The following is a 14,074-nucleotide window of genomic DNA, read 5'->3' on the forward strand; positions in this document are numbered from 1 at the left end:
AAGTTCCTCTTCCGGGCCACTGTAATTTGGCAAAATAAATATGCTTGAACCCTACTGAAATTTGACTTACCCTTTCGAACTATAGATTTTTTTTTGATTTTAATATCCACCACAGAAAACTATCTTTGTGCAAAACAAGTAACAAACAAGTTTAAGTTGCTGTCCTAAGGTGCATACAGTATTTATGATTTATCTGAAATCACTTGCAGAGCCATCCAAAACCAAAATATACTTAGATATATAGATATATACTTAGATATACTTAGGTATACTTAGATATACTTATACTTAGATATATAGATATATAGATATATACTTCTTTGTGGTACTCCCTTCCTACAACCAAAAAGGCTGATAGAAAAGAATTACACAAAAACTTTATTTTTGAGTTAAAAATGCTTGTGTGAAACTGGATGAATCTACAGTAGCATTCTACAAGTCAAAATCTCTATATAAAAGCAGGTAGTCTTTAATATATAGCTCTTGGAATTGAAATAAAAATGAAACATGATACTGTGCTTTAAAAAGCAGTTTTAAACATTTTAAAATTATACGTCTATATCAGAATTCTGGTTTTGATTTAGAGATAAAAACCATGGAATTGAAATTTTGGAATGTGTACAAAACCCACTGAATTTCACTGGAACGGTGAACTATTTGAAGATACTGAAGAGATTAAAAATCTAAATTCTGTTACACAGTGCAAATAAGTCACATCTAATTGAAGGAATTAAACAACTTCCAGATTACTCTGAAGCAATTCATATTACAATCTGACCAAGAAAAATTCACTCTCAATTTATCTTTTCCCACAAATTTGTAACCACAGTTTAATGAGACGACAACGTGCCCTACCTGGGTATCCATTGTCAATATAAGGCTTAACAAGTTCTCCAAGTTTTGTCTTGTCTGCAACAGCTTCCTTTAGCAGTAGCCCACAGCAAACTAAGAAGAAGGAAGAACAAAAAGACACGAGGTTAAATTTTAAAAAGGAAGCAACAAAGAAAAAAAATACAGAAGCTGCATACTGGAATAAGGTCACTGAATAAAATAAAAGTTGTAGGTTTTTTGGGGTTGTTGTTAGGATTGTTTTGTTGTTTTTTTTTTGGCCAAGCAGAGCAAAAAGCAAAGACTGAGCAGGGGAGAATACTGAATAAAAAAGAATACATTTGGCAAAGATCATATTAAAAACAGAGATAGAAAGGAAGATACTAATGAAATATGTTACTGAAATAGTAACTCAAGGGATTGCTAGTGTTTTTTCACTTTTTATAAAGTTATAATTACTGAATAAAGTTACACCTGCTGAACAGCATCTGAACTGCACTGCTGGAGGTGCAGGATAATACGCAGTTCAAGGAAGTGACTCACTGGATCATTTAATGATCATGCAAGAATTATATTTAAAAAACTGTGCTAATGCAATATTATCATTGACATCAAATACACAGAACACCAGGAGATGCAGATTTAAAGTTCTAGTCAGGACTGGAGAACGCGAAATACTGCTCCTTTGGGATTGTATAACACTTTTTGACCAAAGTTATTGAGGCTTGCTGCCCCCTGTGAGTTCATGTTACCTTATTTTACAGAGAGGAAACTAAGGCATGCTGAAATTGCATGACATCACAGCATGTCCTAATTCCAACTAATTTTTAGTAAATATTAGATAATAGTCACCATATATTATTACCTGACCTGTCAACTAACAATCCTAAGTCAATTCTGCCCTTTCTGAAATCAATAGCACCAACGTCAACAGCACCGCTGACTTAATGGCAAAAAAGCAAGCCTTTTTATCTGTTTTATCACCACTAAGGACACTGTTATGGCAAACAGGAGTAAGAATACAAGGACGTTTTTGGACAAAGTTGATTAAATTTATTTTTAAGTGACAAGAGATGAACACAAATTTTAACAGTTACCAGTTGTCCTGGAGAAGCAAATTGATATTCACAGCATAAGGTGTAAAAAAGTAAGAGAAATTCAGTGCACAGGCTACAGTTTAAGACAACAAATACATATATGCTTAAATTCAACCCAATTTATGAGAATATTTAAACATAGGATTAAATTTTTAAGCCTGTGCTTTAGTCCCAGTGGCCTAATTGGGAATTAAGTATGTGCTAAGTATTTTTCTGAAAACTCATGGTCTTCCGACTTTGTTTTAAATAAGTAATTTTTATATTTGGTTTACAGGGTGCTTACAATAAAATTCAACAGATGGGTGAAGCAGTAGTAATGGTATTTAGTAAAAAGAACTGCAACTCTCTTATATAGCAGCTATTTAAAAAATGCAAATTTTGACCTAGTTGAAAACACTGAATCAAACTTGCAGTTTTAGAAATAAAGTTCAGAAAACAGTATTCGGAAACAAAAGAACAGTAATTTTTCAATGCACTGAGACACATTTTAATTAAGCCAACTGCATAATTATTAAAAATACAGCTTCAAATAAATCTATTATTCAATTTTTAATATGTAATGATAAGATACAACAATAATAAAATACCTGATAGTGATAATAAAATAACTGATACACATTTCATCAATTTTATTTGTACTTCTCAATATTTTCGTATAGATTTTAAAATCATGTAAATTTACCTTTTTCAAGTTCACTGGATGGCAGTTTAGTCATATTTATGGTTTTTTTTTGTTTTAAAAAAACTTTAAAATAGTAATAGTGATTTAAAATACCAAAACACTAAACCTAGACTAAACCTGCCAGCCGATAGGCAGACAGTTTCATAGCTCTTTCCATGTGTTTAGTGGAAACAATCTACAATCTAGATCTACAATCTAGCCACCAGCTGGAACAACAATATGGAAAGCCCATGGCATTTTCTGAAGGTTCAAGTTTGAACCTGAAGAAATCTATTTCTTTTTTGAGCAGATCTACTAAACTGGTAGTTGAAAACAATACAGCCCTGATCTTGAAGTTAATATTTACACTGAAAGCCAAGTCCAAGGTCGCTGAAATCTTTTGTTTGACTTCACCAGGAGCTCAAGGAAGACACTAGCAAACTGGCACATTGCTATGGACAACTGAGTTCCACTAATTAAAGAATGCCCCCAACAGAAAAAAACACTACCTACCTAATTCTGTTTTGTTGTTTGTTTTTTTCCTTCCTCATTTGGCATACACTGAAATAATACTAATGAAACAAACTTGCATTTATTTAACAAAGAGGATATGACTAAACAGCAAATTTTAGAGACGTCAGACATTTGTTTAAAATGATTTATGGCTACTCTGATATTAGATGATGTTACAGAACATGGACACATATTGCATTAATCCTATCATCTAGCTATGTATTTGTATCATAGTACTTTTTAATACTAGCAAGTTAACCATGAACAAGCCTCAAATGCAATTTTCTGAAAGAAAAGGAAGAGAATGCACTGTTCGATAATTGCTTCCTTTTCTAAGACGTTACTTTAGATTCACAGAACCTGCATCTTCATCAGAGTTCAGAGCAAATTCTATTTTAAAACAAGTGGCCCAATTTTGGTCACACAGCTGCAACTGCGATGATATTACTCATGATCCACTGATCCACTGAAGAATTCATGACACTACAAGAACCTAACACAAAAAAAATACTGAGGTAAAGGGTATAAAAAATGATGACTAAAAAAAATGTTAGAGCTGGTTTGTCACAGAATGCATGCTCTATTGGTTTATAGTTCTTCATTGAAGTATTTTTCAGTTCCCTCAAAAATTTGACATCCATAGCAATGGGCAGAGAAATTTTATGAGCAAGTAGGAAAGACAGACAGCAAAAGATAAATGATCAAAAAGAGAGAAAGGGGGAATTGAGCAAAGTACATATTTACTGAGAACTTACTGTTGACAACACCGTATTTCTGAGCTATTAGTGCTGCCTGCAGGCTCTTCCCACTGCCTGGGGGTCCACAAAAGAGAATACGTGGTGTAAAGGGGGCGGCTGATCGGTGCCGTGTTTGCACATAGGTAAGAGCTAGAACATGACAGAAAGGCAAGAAATACAGTTTATACCCCATTTCTTTTTAAAAAATAATATAAACATCAATTAACTTTTCTCTCATTTTTAAAAGGTCGTAATTATTATCATCATTTTTTATTATTATCATCACAACTGAAACATCTAGAGAATCCAACCAAAACCAGGACTCTGATAAAACTGTCATGTCAGCAACTTACACTGAGAGGCACTTTAGAAATCTTACTATCCTTATGCTCCTGTACTTTCTTTCATCAGTAGATGTCAAATCATTTTAAAGAGCAAATTCACTTAATAATTGCTCTTTTCCCATGTCGTTTTTAGCAGAAGTCATTTTTGCTTGATAGGTACAATTTGACCATGCAAATTATAGAGGAAGATAATTACATTTAATATTTTCTGCAGTTTCTGAACAAATATTTAACTGTAAAAACTCAGGATGTTAACTTAATATGACATTTATCCAGCATTGTTTGTGATTAACGGACTCCTGATTACGTTATTACAGACTTGTAGCATATCATGTCACAACACGATATGGCATTGACAACACAGAACTGAACATGATTTTATTTGTTTGTCCATCACTTTTGCATAATGCGTAAAGGCTATCTGAGCTCTGTCTGATTCGAATCTGTTTGCTGGACAGTATTCTACATTTTGTTCTGCATATGAAATATTACATTAATGTCAATCTACAGACTACAAGAGCCTTGGAAAGACTCCAGGATATGTAAAGTATAACCATCATTGCCGCATTATAGAGACCTGAACTTTGTTGCAGTCTCAAAATAAAACCCGATAGACACCAAGAAGCTACAGGACAATGTGGCTTGACAGTGAGGACAAATTAGAATTGTATCTGGACACAGCCAGTCTTACTCCCCGTGTCCTTTTTCTGGCTAAAAATACCAGTAAAATGAGCAGCTCAAGCTTTCCAGGGATCATAGTTTCAAATGTAAAGGCTAAACTCCATGCGGCTGCGTCTTGACTGCCATTGCTACCCATGTCTAAAGCACACCTACACATACTTTAATTTCCTCTGTAATTGCCGTGGATACAGTTAAGTGTTAGCCCAGACATCTTCAATTCAAATAAAAGAGTCTATAGACTAAAGAGTCCTTGTAATAAAATGGTATTTTAGTCTAACAAATAGGATGGTCTTAGACATTAATGTTTGCATGAATCATACTCCTATATTAAAACAAACAAACAAAAAACCACAAGAGGATTGATGAAGAACATCATAAGGATAAGTATTTTAACTACTGTGGTTAATGTATTGCTGTATACCACCTATTTTTTCTAAGGACCCTCTGCTACACTTTGGTATCAATATAAAATCTATCTTTAATAAAGCAGCAGCTCCAGGAAACTGTAGCTCTGCTATTTCTAGGTAGAGAATCTAGGGTATTGAGAAACTGACTCAAACTGCAAGCATATAGGATCATACACTTCTCTTTCTCCTTCACCACAAGCAGTACACCTGGGTAATGAATCTGATGTCACATATCCTCGCATACGTTATGAGTAAATCCATTAAAATTTAGGAGTTTACAAAATTTTATAGCTGTATGAAATAATCCATTAAAATCCCAATACTGATGAGAACTGTTTTTTAAATCTTTATCTGTAGTAAAAATATTTAAAACCCCTGGAAAATCATAACAGAAAATAGTGCATTTGCTGCATAACTTATGAATAAAAACAAGTATCAGCTAACCAAGGAGTGCTCTAGATATTCTGAACATTTTCCATAACCCTGTGTATTGAAAAGCAGAAACATTACAGGCAAAGCACCCTGCTTACAAATGATGCTTAATTTGCAGTAAATAACCAAGTTAATTAGGAGTAATGATCCCCTAGACAGTCTCCACATCTAATTATTCTTAAAAAAAAATATCTGGCTGCTTGATGCACTACAGAAAAAAAGATCTAGAGAGGATTTTTTCATTCCAATTTTCAATTTATCTCACTACATTATTAATTAATAATAATTAATATTCAGGCACTCGCATTTTTATTTACAATTCAAGGCATGAATTCTTTATGAATGATGATATGAACTTTTAAATTTAATTAAGTAATTTAGAGGTAATTAATGTGTAAATTCATAATATAAACTTCCTACTTGTTTATTTTAAAAGTGCAGCACTTGTCAGTAAAAAAAGACCTTTTTGAGATGCAAAATTACTGGGATATAACAGATCATTTACAGACTGACAGCTACAGTACATTATCAGTTGGTCTTTCTGGCAGTTTTCTTATTTTCTTGTTGAAGAATCAACATTAGAAGTCAGACTGCATTAAAGTCAAGCACAGGCAAACAAGAATTGTTGAACAGAAAAGCTATGAGTGCAAGCAGCTTTTAAATAATGAAATGTTACCAGATTTGAACTACTCCTATTTCTTATCAGACTTGTGAAAGGTACTAGTCCTTCAGGGGATTAGCAATTGAGCCACAATGCAACCGTTAAGAAATGACTCTCGCAGAAGTAACCATGCCATTTTCTCTACCAAGTCAGCTGTTCTTTGGCAGGACAGTGGAACTAAGACTTTCCAGTTATCTGCTCTTACTCTAGTCCTGTAAAAATAATTATCAGAAAGAGCCCAAACTCTGTATTAGAGAGAACATAACTCAGCTGGGAGCCATCTGTGTTGGCTAATCCTAATCCTATGAACTGCCTCTAACAGCTAGGAGCTACCTTTCAGATAGGAGTTTATCAACTACCATTTGCCGTAAACATACAAACTTACCTTGTGATATGACATCCACGCAAGGCTGATCTGCATTGACTGATTTCAAAACTTTTTGATAGATCTGGAACACCCCAGGGAAGTTTCTGTGATATTCCAGCAGTTTCTTTGACATCTCCTGCTCAGAAAGATCTTCCGGTTTCACCAAACGTTGTTGTATCACTGGATCACTTGGCCAGTCAAAGGTCGTATGGTACACCTCTAGAAGACAGACAGCGATTAGGAACTATGAGGATGATTTAATAGGTCTTGCTCAGCTCCAGCAGGTTTCCTAAACAAAATCAAGGTCTGTGTTTAAGCTTCATATTTTGGCACAAGTGATAATCTGTGCACTACCCTTGCTGTACTGACAGCTGACTATTACTCTGCAGCTGCACTGATAGGAAGTGTAACTGCCCAGGTAACTGCCCTCCCATGTAGCCAAGACAGCGTGCATTTCCTCACTGTAACATCTATTGCAGAGTTGGTATAATCATGCCTTTGAGAAGAAGCAGTAATAATGATGGTTCTTGTTCTTTTCAGAGATCCAAAAATGTTTTATATGCACTAAAGAACTTCATAGATGGCACGATAGCATTGTTAGGTATCTTTTCCAATCCAGTAAACCAAGACAAGTAGTGACAATACAACTTACCCAACACCACAGAGAAAGAGCTGGGAACAGTTCTCCAAATTCTTAGACTTAGCCCTAACAAAGTGGGTTTTTTTTTTTTTGTTTTTTTTTTTTTTTAAATGAGATCTCTTCAATCATAAATAGAAGTCATTTCTTTAGTTAAGCACATCCTTCCTCATTCTGCTCCAAAAACATTCAACATGAGTTTTTACTAAGCAATGTCAAAATTTTATTTCCTGATGGATGATTAGCAATGGTACTCAACAGACAACATGGAGCTAAGTCTGTGTGACAATCATTTAATGGAAGACACCTAAAAGCATGCCTGCACCGCAGGAAAAAAATCAGGACCTAGCAAAGATGCATGGCAAAACATGAGTTCATATGGATAGATCTAACCGTTAAGTGTTCTGTACTGCTATAGTCTACTGTTTACAGGCTCAATACAGAGCTTTAACTTTTCCCATATTTTACTGGCACAGAAAATAATGCAATGTCAGCATATATTTTTTTCCAAAACAGTTTATATTTATAATTATAAATTCCTACTAGTTTTTCCAATAATGGTATTATAATGCTGGTATTATAATGCTTCTGGGACCAAGCGACACTCTAGTTTCTAGTGGAGAACAGGAAGAAACAAATACTGCACCTTCTGTGAAGGGATCAAGCCTCTTCCCACTGTTCCGCTCAATCAGCACAGTGTCTGCAGCATAGAGCACAACTAGACCCCCCCCCCAAAAAAGAAGAAAAGAAAACACAAAAAAGCATAGCTCGTTGTTATATTTCTTGTAGCTATTTTAATGTATCCTAGTTTTAAAGATGAATGGATGCATTTCAAACACATTTGTCTCATTATTCTCCTTTACCAGTATTCTACTTGCAAATACTTAATTCCACTTTTAATCAGAGTTTTCCCTACATCTCCTAAACAGAACAGTGGGAAAAAATACACATGAATAATATCCCAGTACCTGTAACTGCTGGCTGTCCCAGCCATCCGTATCAATTAACAAGGCTCTCCCTCACTTACACTGTATCTGGAACCAAGGATGGAAGCACTCATAGATCACTTGATACTGATTCTCTTCTATACCACAAGCAATTACTTTTCACCCAGCTACTTTGGTAATGAAAATGGTGAAACTTACTTTTGGATAACCTCCCAGAAAAGTGTTCAAACTTGATTAGAAAGCATCAAAAGATGGAGAATCTGTCAGTTCCCTGGGTTGCTTTTGGCTAATCATCCTCACAGTTAGATGCTGTAATTTAAGTACTGTTTTCAGTGCATTTTATTACAGATTTCAAACCAGTTCTTCTTATGACTTTCTTCACTGTATCAAATATCACTTTCAGACACTTTTCTCCCTATTAAGGTACTCATACACCGTAAATCTCATCTCCTCTCAATCTTCTTTTTGATTAACTAGACAGACTGAGCTTTAAGATTTTCATTCAGGTCTTGGTTGCACAGATATAATTGTGAGCAAAACTTGACTTCAAAAGTTATTAGCTATATTAAAAATACATGCAAGTACTAGACATTAAACATTTTTGCCTAGCTCTATTGCAGTGATTCTGAATTCTTCATTAACAGTCAAATCTCATCCAAATCAAATCCAAAGTGACAATTCATCAAGTTCGCTAACATTCTGGCAAGTTCACTACCCACTGGCAAGCTCTACATTTCTCACTTCACCCTGTATTCCACACAATTGTCATCATTTCTTACATTCTAAGTAGGTTCTCTATATTAATTTAGGACAACTGGCTGTTCTAGGTGGCAAGGGCAGCTGTCAAGGTCTTGTCTACCAGCACTTTGCCAGTAAAGAAATGTTCCTCACAAATCAAGTTATAATCCATCCATACTAAAAGGTCAAGTTTAAAATCATGGTGTTTCTGCTCCACTTGACTGAGTTTCCTAAGTTTGGATTCTCTAATTCAACAAAAGAATGGTTTGTATTTAGGGGATGAGGAAATTGTTTTGGTCTGAGAATCACTAAAGAGATTTAGAGATTGATTTAGAGATCTAGAGATTGAAGTCATAGAAAATTTGGACCCACACCTAGTACAGAAGCAAAGCTACATACAGCTGCTTGGAGGTACTTGCTGGAGTTATCCTGAGTTTACAGAACTCTATTGTGTAGGAAGACCAACAGTTTAAGCATAAAAGACAGGATTTAAAGTCTTTCAGATTAACTCAAGGTTTTCAGTGAATCTGAACCATATAGAAATATCATTCTGTTGTCTCTTGACTCTGTCTTCAATATTGGTATTGAATTTTTTGAGGATGTTTGGGGAAAAACACTTCCAGGCTTTCACCTTCTGGTCACAATCACACATAAACCTTGCACTGCTTACCAACATGCCTAGGAATGATGCCAGATGATTGCAGCATCCACGCCTGTTCCTGATTTTCAGGGAAGCCTTCCAAAATCCAACCCTGTTGAACAAAAACTGAAAATATTATCGGTCCTGGAAGAGAAAATACAAAACGTAGCACTAAATATTGGTGCTATTTGCACAAAAAACGCCTCATTCTGGTCTCACAACATGACAGTGTTTGTCATGGGTGCTTGCAATAGACGAAAGAAAACATGGAGCACTGATATTTTTACGAAGTGGCATGCAGTAACACCACTGCCACAGTGCAATGGGCATTTATGTATTGTAGCAAGGATTTTTTTTTTCATGTTTCAATCTTAAAAAAGAAACTTCTCTTTTGAATAAAAACAATCCAAAACAATTTCTACAGTTCTGAAATATTCAAAAGGATACCAGCCCACACTGTGTATAAATTTGTTTAGCCTCTTTTTTAAAGACAGATTTAATGCCAAGAACACTGAGGAAAATATGCACGCTTTCATTATTTTCTTGAATTATACAGGAAAACTCACAGTAATGGAACCAGCGTTCCCAAAGCTAATGAAGCAACAGAGCAAAGGAAAGGAAAAAGAAAAAAGAGCCTTTTGCTCCCTTAAGTCCTTGTTATAGCCAGCTAAGTGTTAGATTGAGCATCTTTAAAAAAACATTTACAGATCTGTGAAATACTGGAGAAGAGCTGTAGCCTCACTCAGTTTCTGCATGACGCAGTATTTGAGATCTAATCCACTTCCCAGTCTCAAGTCTGACTCTTCTAAACTTTCTCTAATTTTTCTGTTATTCGCTTAACTACATGTGTCCTTGTCACTACCTAATATTTCCCGAATAACTTTGTGATGCTACAATAAATCTCAAAACTATCTTTGTACTGAAATAAATAAGATACTTGAATATTGCATTAGCTAGCAATCATTATCATCTCCCACATATTTCTGAAGCTCTGTCAGTATGGGGTCCAAAGGTTTTCAAAGTATTTCCGCATATCTCCATGCCTTCTGTGGGAGGAAATTGGGACACTCCAATTATATAAGAAAATAGAGTAGACTACTTAAAATTCTTTAATTAGCCTGGTTTTGGGAACATGTCATCCTGCTGATATCTGTAGAATACAAGAGACTTAAGAAACTGCAAGCCATTTTTGCCACTCCCAGTGTTTGCTCTATCGAATTAGAATGAACTGCTGTCTAAGGTCACGCAGGTGCTAAGAAATCAATTTATCCCTTGGGACTTGCAGGAGGCAAGGCTGCACAATATTTTTAGCAGTATGCTAGGAACTTCAGCACTAGTTCTGAATATATTGTGTTTGTACAACATATATATAGGCCCACATCCTTTTCTACGGAGAAATGGCATCAGAGGTTGGAAGCCAATAAATCTATGCCTATTTACACAGACTACAAATCTGACTCATTTTCTTCACTCCAAGCACAATACTTTTGGAAACTAAACAAAAGAAAAAAAAATCACAAAACCACCACACCACAAAACCATTGCTTCTGATGTCACTACAGCTTATTGCCCAAAATCAAATACTGAGCAACAGGCAGTAAACACAGATTCTTTTTAACAACGTCAGCTTCTAGATGCTCATACACAAATTTCAAAGGTCCTTAATGCAGGCAATAAGGAATTTTATAAATAAAAGTTTTTGCAGTATAATAAAACATAGCTCAATAAATAGCTTCCTGCCTGCATTTCAATGCATTAAGCAAATGCATAATAAACACACACTACAAAAATAGTTAGCATTTTGGATCTTATTTCCAAAGGTCTCTGAGTTCCAGGGTATCAGTCAGTCCCTAATTAGAATACATTATCCATCTACTTGACACTTCAGTGAAATGTCTATTCCACCACAGAGCTGCAGCTTTGTTCAGAACAGGTTTATTGATATTCTGCTGCATTCCCTCTCCATACCCCCAGTGGCTTGGTTCTGTTTTATCACACATCAAAAAGGCCGTATGCTCAGGGCACCCCATGCACAGCTCAGAGCTGGAGGTCTGAACAGCTGCAAGTAGTATGGTATCACAGGAGGGACAAGCTCCAAGCAGATGTCACAGATAAAAAAAAAAAAAAAGAGTAAAAAGGAGCGTGGCTTGGGAACTAGCAAGAGGAAGCAACACACAGCAGAGCAAGACCTGACTTAAAATATGCCTATCATACTTTATGCAAACACTGGTCTTTTTTTGCCCTCCTGACTATCATTAAAGTGTAATTAGTAACTTCACATAGTAAATTTGTTTCTTTAAGAAGTCATTTATTTTTTGTTCTTGATAGCGGTAACCTTACATCCAAGCACGGATTGTACCTTACCACATCAAGGGTGGAACAAAGGCTAAAAGTGAGTAATTCCATGGTGCCATACTCTGTGGTCACTGTTCCCTCTCTTTCAGCTGGAGGCCACAAGCCTTTTCTACGTGCAGGCTGCTGTAAATATTGCTTTGTGCTGGTGCCTTAATGCCAGGTGAAGTGCTCCTGGGAGACCCATGCCACACAGAAATCAGCAACTACGAACTGCATTCAAAGCCAGCACTTTCCTCTCCAGATTTGAGCAATCTGGAGAAAAGGAAAACCTTGAGGTCATTCTGCAACGTAAATCTCATTCCTTCGCTGGCACACTGCTCTCCCCTGTAAGTACATCCCAAGCCTATGCACTTTCACACTTTCCACCCCAAAAATGATGACTTGGATATTCAGTTCTCTCTTGTTATCTGACCAGCACAGCCTCAAATTTTTTTTACAAAATACAAAACTGACACTGCCTTAGAATTACAAAAACAGCAAAGGGATAGCACCAAGAAGTAATGCTGAATGACATGGCACGTCCAAAAGAAATCTCAGCTACAAGCATGGAGCTCAAAGATCACAAATAGCTCTGCATTTAGGAAAACAGGTCATCACAATAGTGTTTCCACACCATTCAGTATTTTTGAAAAAGTACTACATGTCTTTCTCTGCTAAAATCAGTAATAACTAATAGCTTTGCCAGCATGGATCCAAAACTGACATTTTCAGAAAACAGCAGACTGAGTGCAGGACGAATATTGCCAACCCAGCTCCTGCAGTCTGTCAACATTAGCAGTACAGATGATGGAGAAGCTCCAACTTTACCAAATTTTCCACTGGAAAGAAACCTCTTATTCCCACATACAGAGTATTTGTAGCTTCAGTAAGCTACAAAGCTAAAAGCCACACTCTTCCTGGGGGGAAAAAAAAAAAAAAAAAGAAAAAAAAAGATGGTGAATAGGCCTATTTTCTCCCCAGATGAATCTATGTAACATCACTATCTTTGTATGGAGTTTCACAGAGACAAGATGATAAACTTTATCTGTCATGGTAAAATCAAAAGAACCAATAGTCATTGCTCTCTTTTCCTTCCCTTTCTTCCCTTTCAATGACAGCCACTACTCTTCTGAATTGTTTAATACCAATCAGAAATAATTCTGCCTCTATTCACGTGAATCACTGGCCTAAGCTTAGTTTCTAAATGGTCGTAAGGCAGGATTAAGGTTGCTCAGCTCACTCCCTCACAAATTCATCATGTAGCAATATCTTCGCTAGCCTTGCCCAGTCCTGTGAATTCCCTCCTCAACACCAGCAGCACTGGGAGTTAGACAACAGCCAGAGGTGCTATAACCAACATGTACTAACCCTGAAAGATGAAAAGTCTTCCTATCAACTTCACAAGTCCCAGGATCTAACATAATGCTTGCAATAAGTTTTCTGTGTGTGCTGGAAGACCTACCCGTCTGATCCCTCACAGTCCTAACTACATTTGTATTAGAAGAACACACAACAGAGTCTCAGCAGAGCCGTTGATCAATAAAAATGTTCTCCTTGGAGAATGCCCGTGACATCTATAAACCTGTGAGTGGCAAAACAATGGCACAAAAAATTCTGTATTTCTACTGTCAGTGGGATGAAAGCTGTGCAATTAATGCCAACCCAATGACACCACAAGGAGAAATAAAACAAACAGCTGGTGGTACTGTGGTCCAACATGCAGCTCCTAGTCTATTAACATTTTCAGCAAAAAAACGCTGACTCATGCTTTGAGAGAGCTGGCATAAATCTGCTCAATGAAGAACAAAATCCACAGTATTAATTTCATTTCCAATCATACAGGGAAAATGTGGCAATTGTTAAACTATTATTATTAGCACAACCAGAGTAGCTGTTAATGTTAAGCCGAGGCTCTGTGTTTGGGGACTGAAACCAGCCTAAAGCCTAGCAGACAGCGATCAGAAAAGGCAGCTTCCCTCTTGGGTTTATCATCTTTCTAACTTACCTTTAAAGTGTAAAGATATTTTAAACATACACACTACAGAGGAAG

The 14,074-nt window shown here is 36.1% G+C and overlaps 1 protein-coding gene across 7 annotated transcripts in view; it reads right to left on the reverse strand.

The window, feature by feature from the left end:
- The window catches only part of AK8 (adenylate kinase 8), a 76,768-nt gene that overhangs the window by 40,774 nt on the left and 21,920 nt on the right, over positions 1-14,074 (reverse strand). For 6 of the 7 annotated variants that reach the window (XR_005813787.1, XM_040531606.1, XM_040531604.1 and 3 more), the window contains exons 6-10: positions 9,721-9,802; positions 8,012-8,083; positions 6,747-6,947; positions 3,855-3,986; positions 856-945 (exon numbers count right to left, since the gene is read on the reverse strand). Coding sequence is in view for 6 of the 7 variants with exons in the window: in XM_040531606.1 (XP_040387540.1) it covers positions 856-945; positions 3,855-3,986; positions 6,747-6,947; positions 8,012-8,083; positions 9,721-9,802 (577 nt within the window). In the remaining variant the exon portion in view is untranslated. The remainder of the gene's footprint in view (positions 1-855; positions 946-3,854; positions 3,987-6,746; positions 6,948-8,011; positions 8,084-9,720; positions 9,803-14,074) is intronic. The other variant, XM_040531605.1, reaches the window with a different exon arrangement.

The sequence above is a fragment of the Cygnus olor genome, chromosome 19 (genome assembly GCF_009769625.2).
Source record: "Cygnus olor isolate bCygOlo1 chromosome 19, bCygOlo1.pri.v2, whole genome shotgun sequence".
Taxonomy (NCBI): Eukaryota; Metazoa; Chordata; class Aves; order Anseriformes; family Anatidae; genus Cygnus; species Cygnus olor.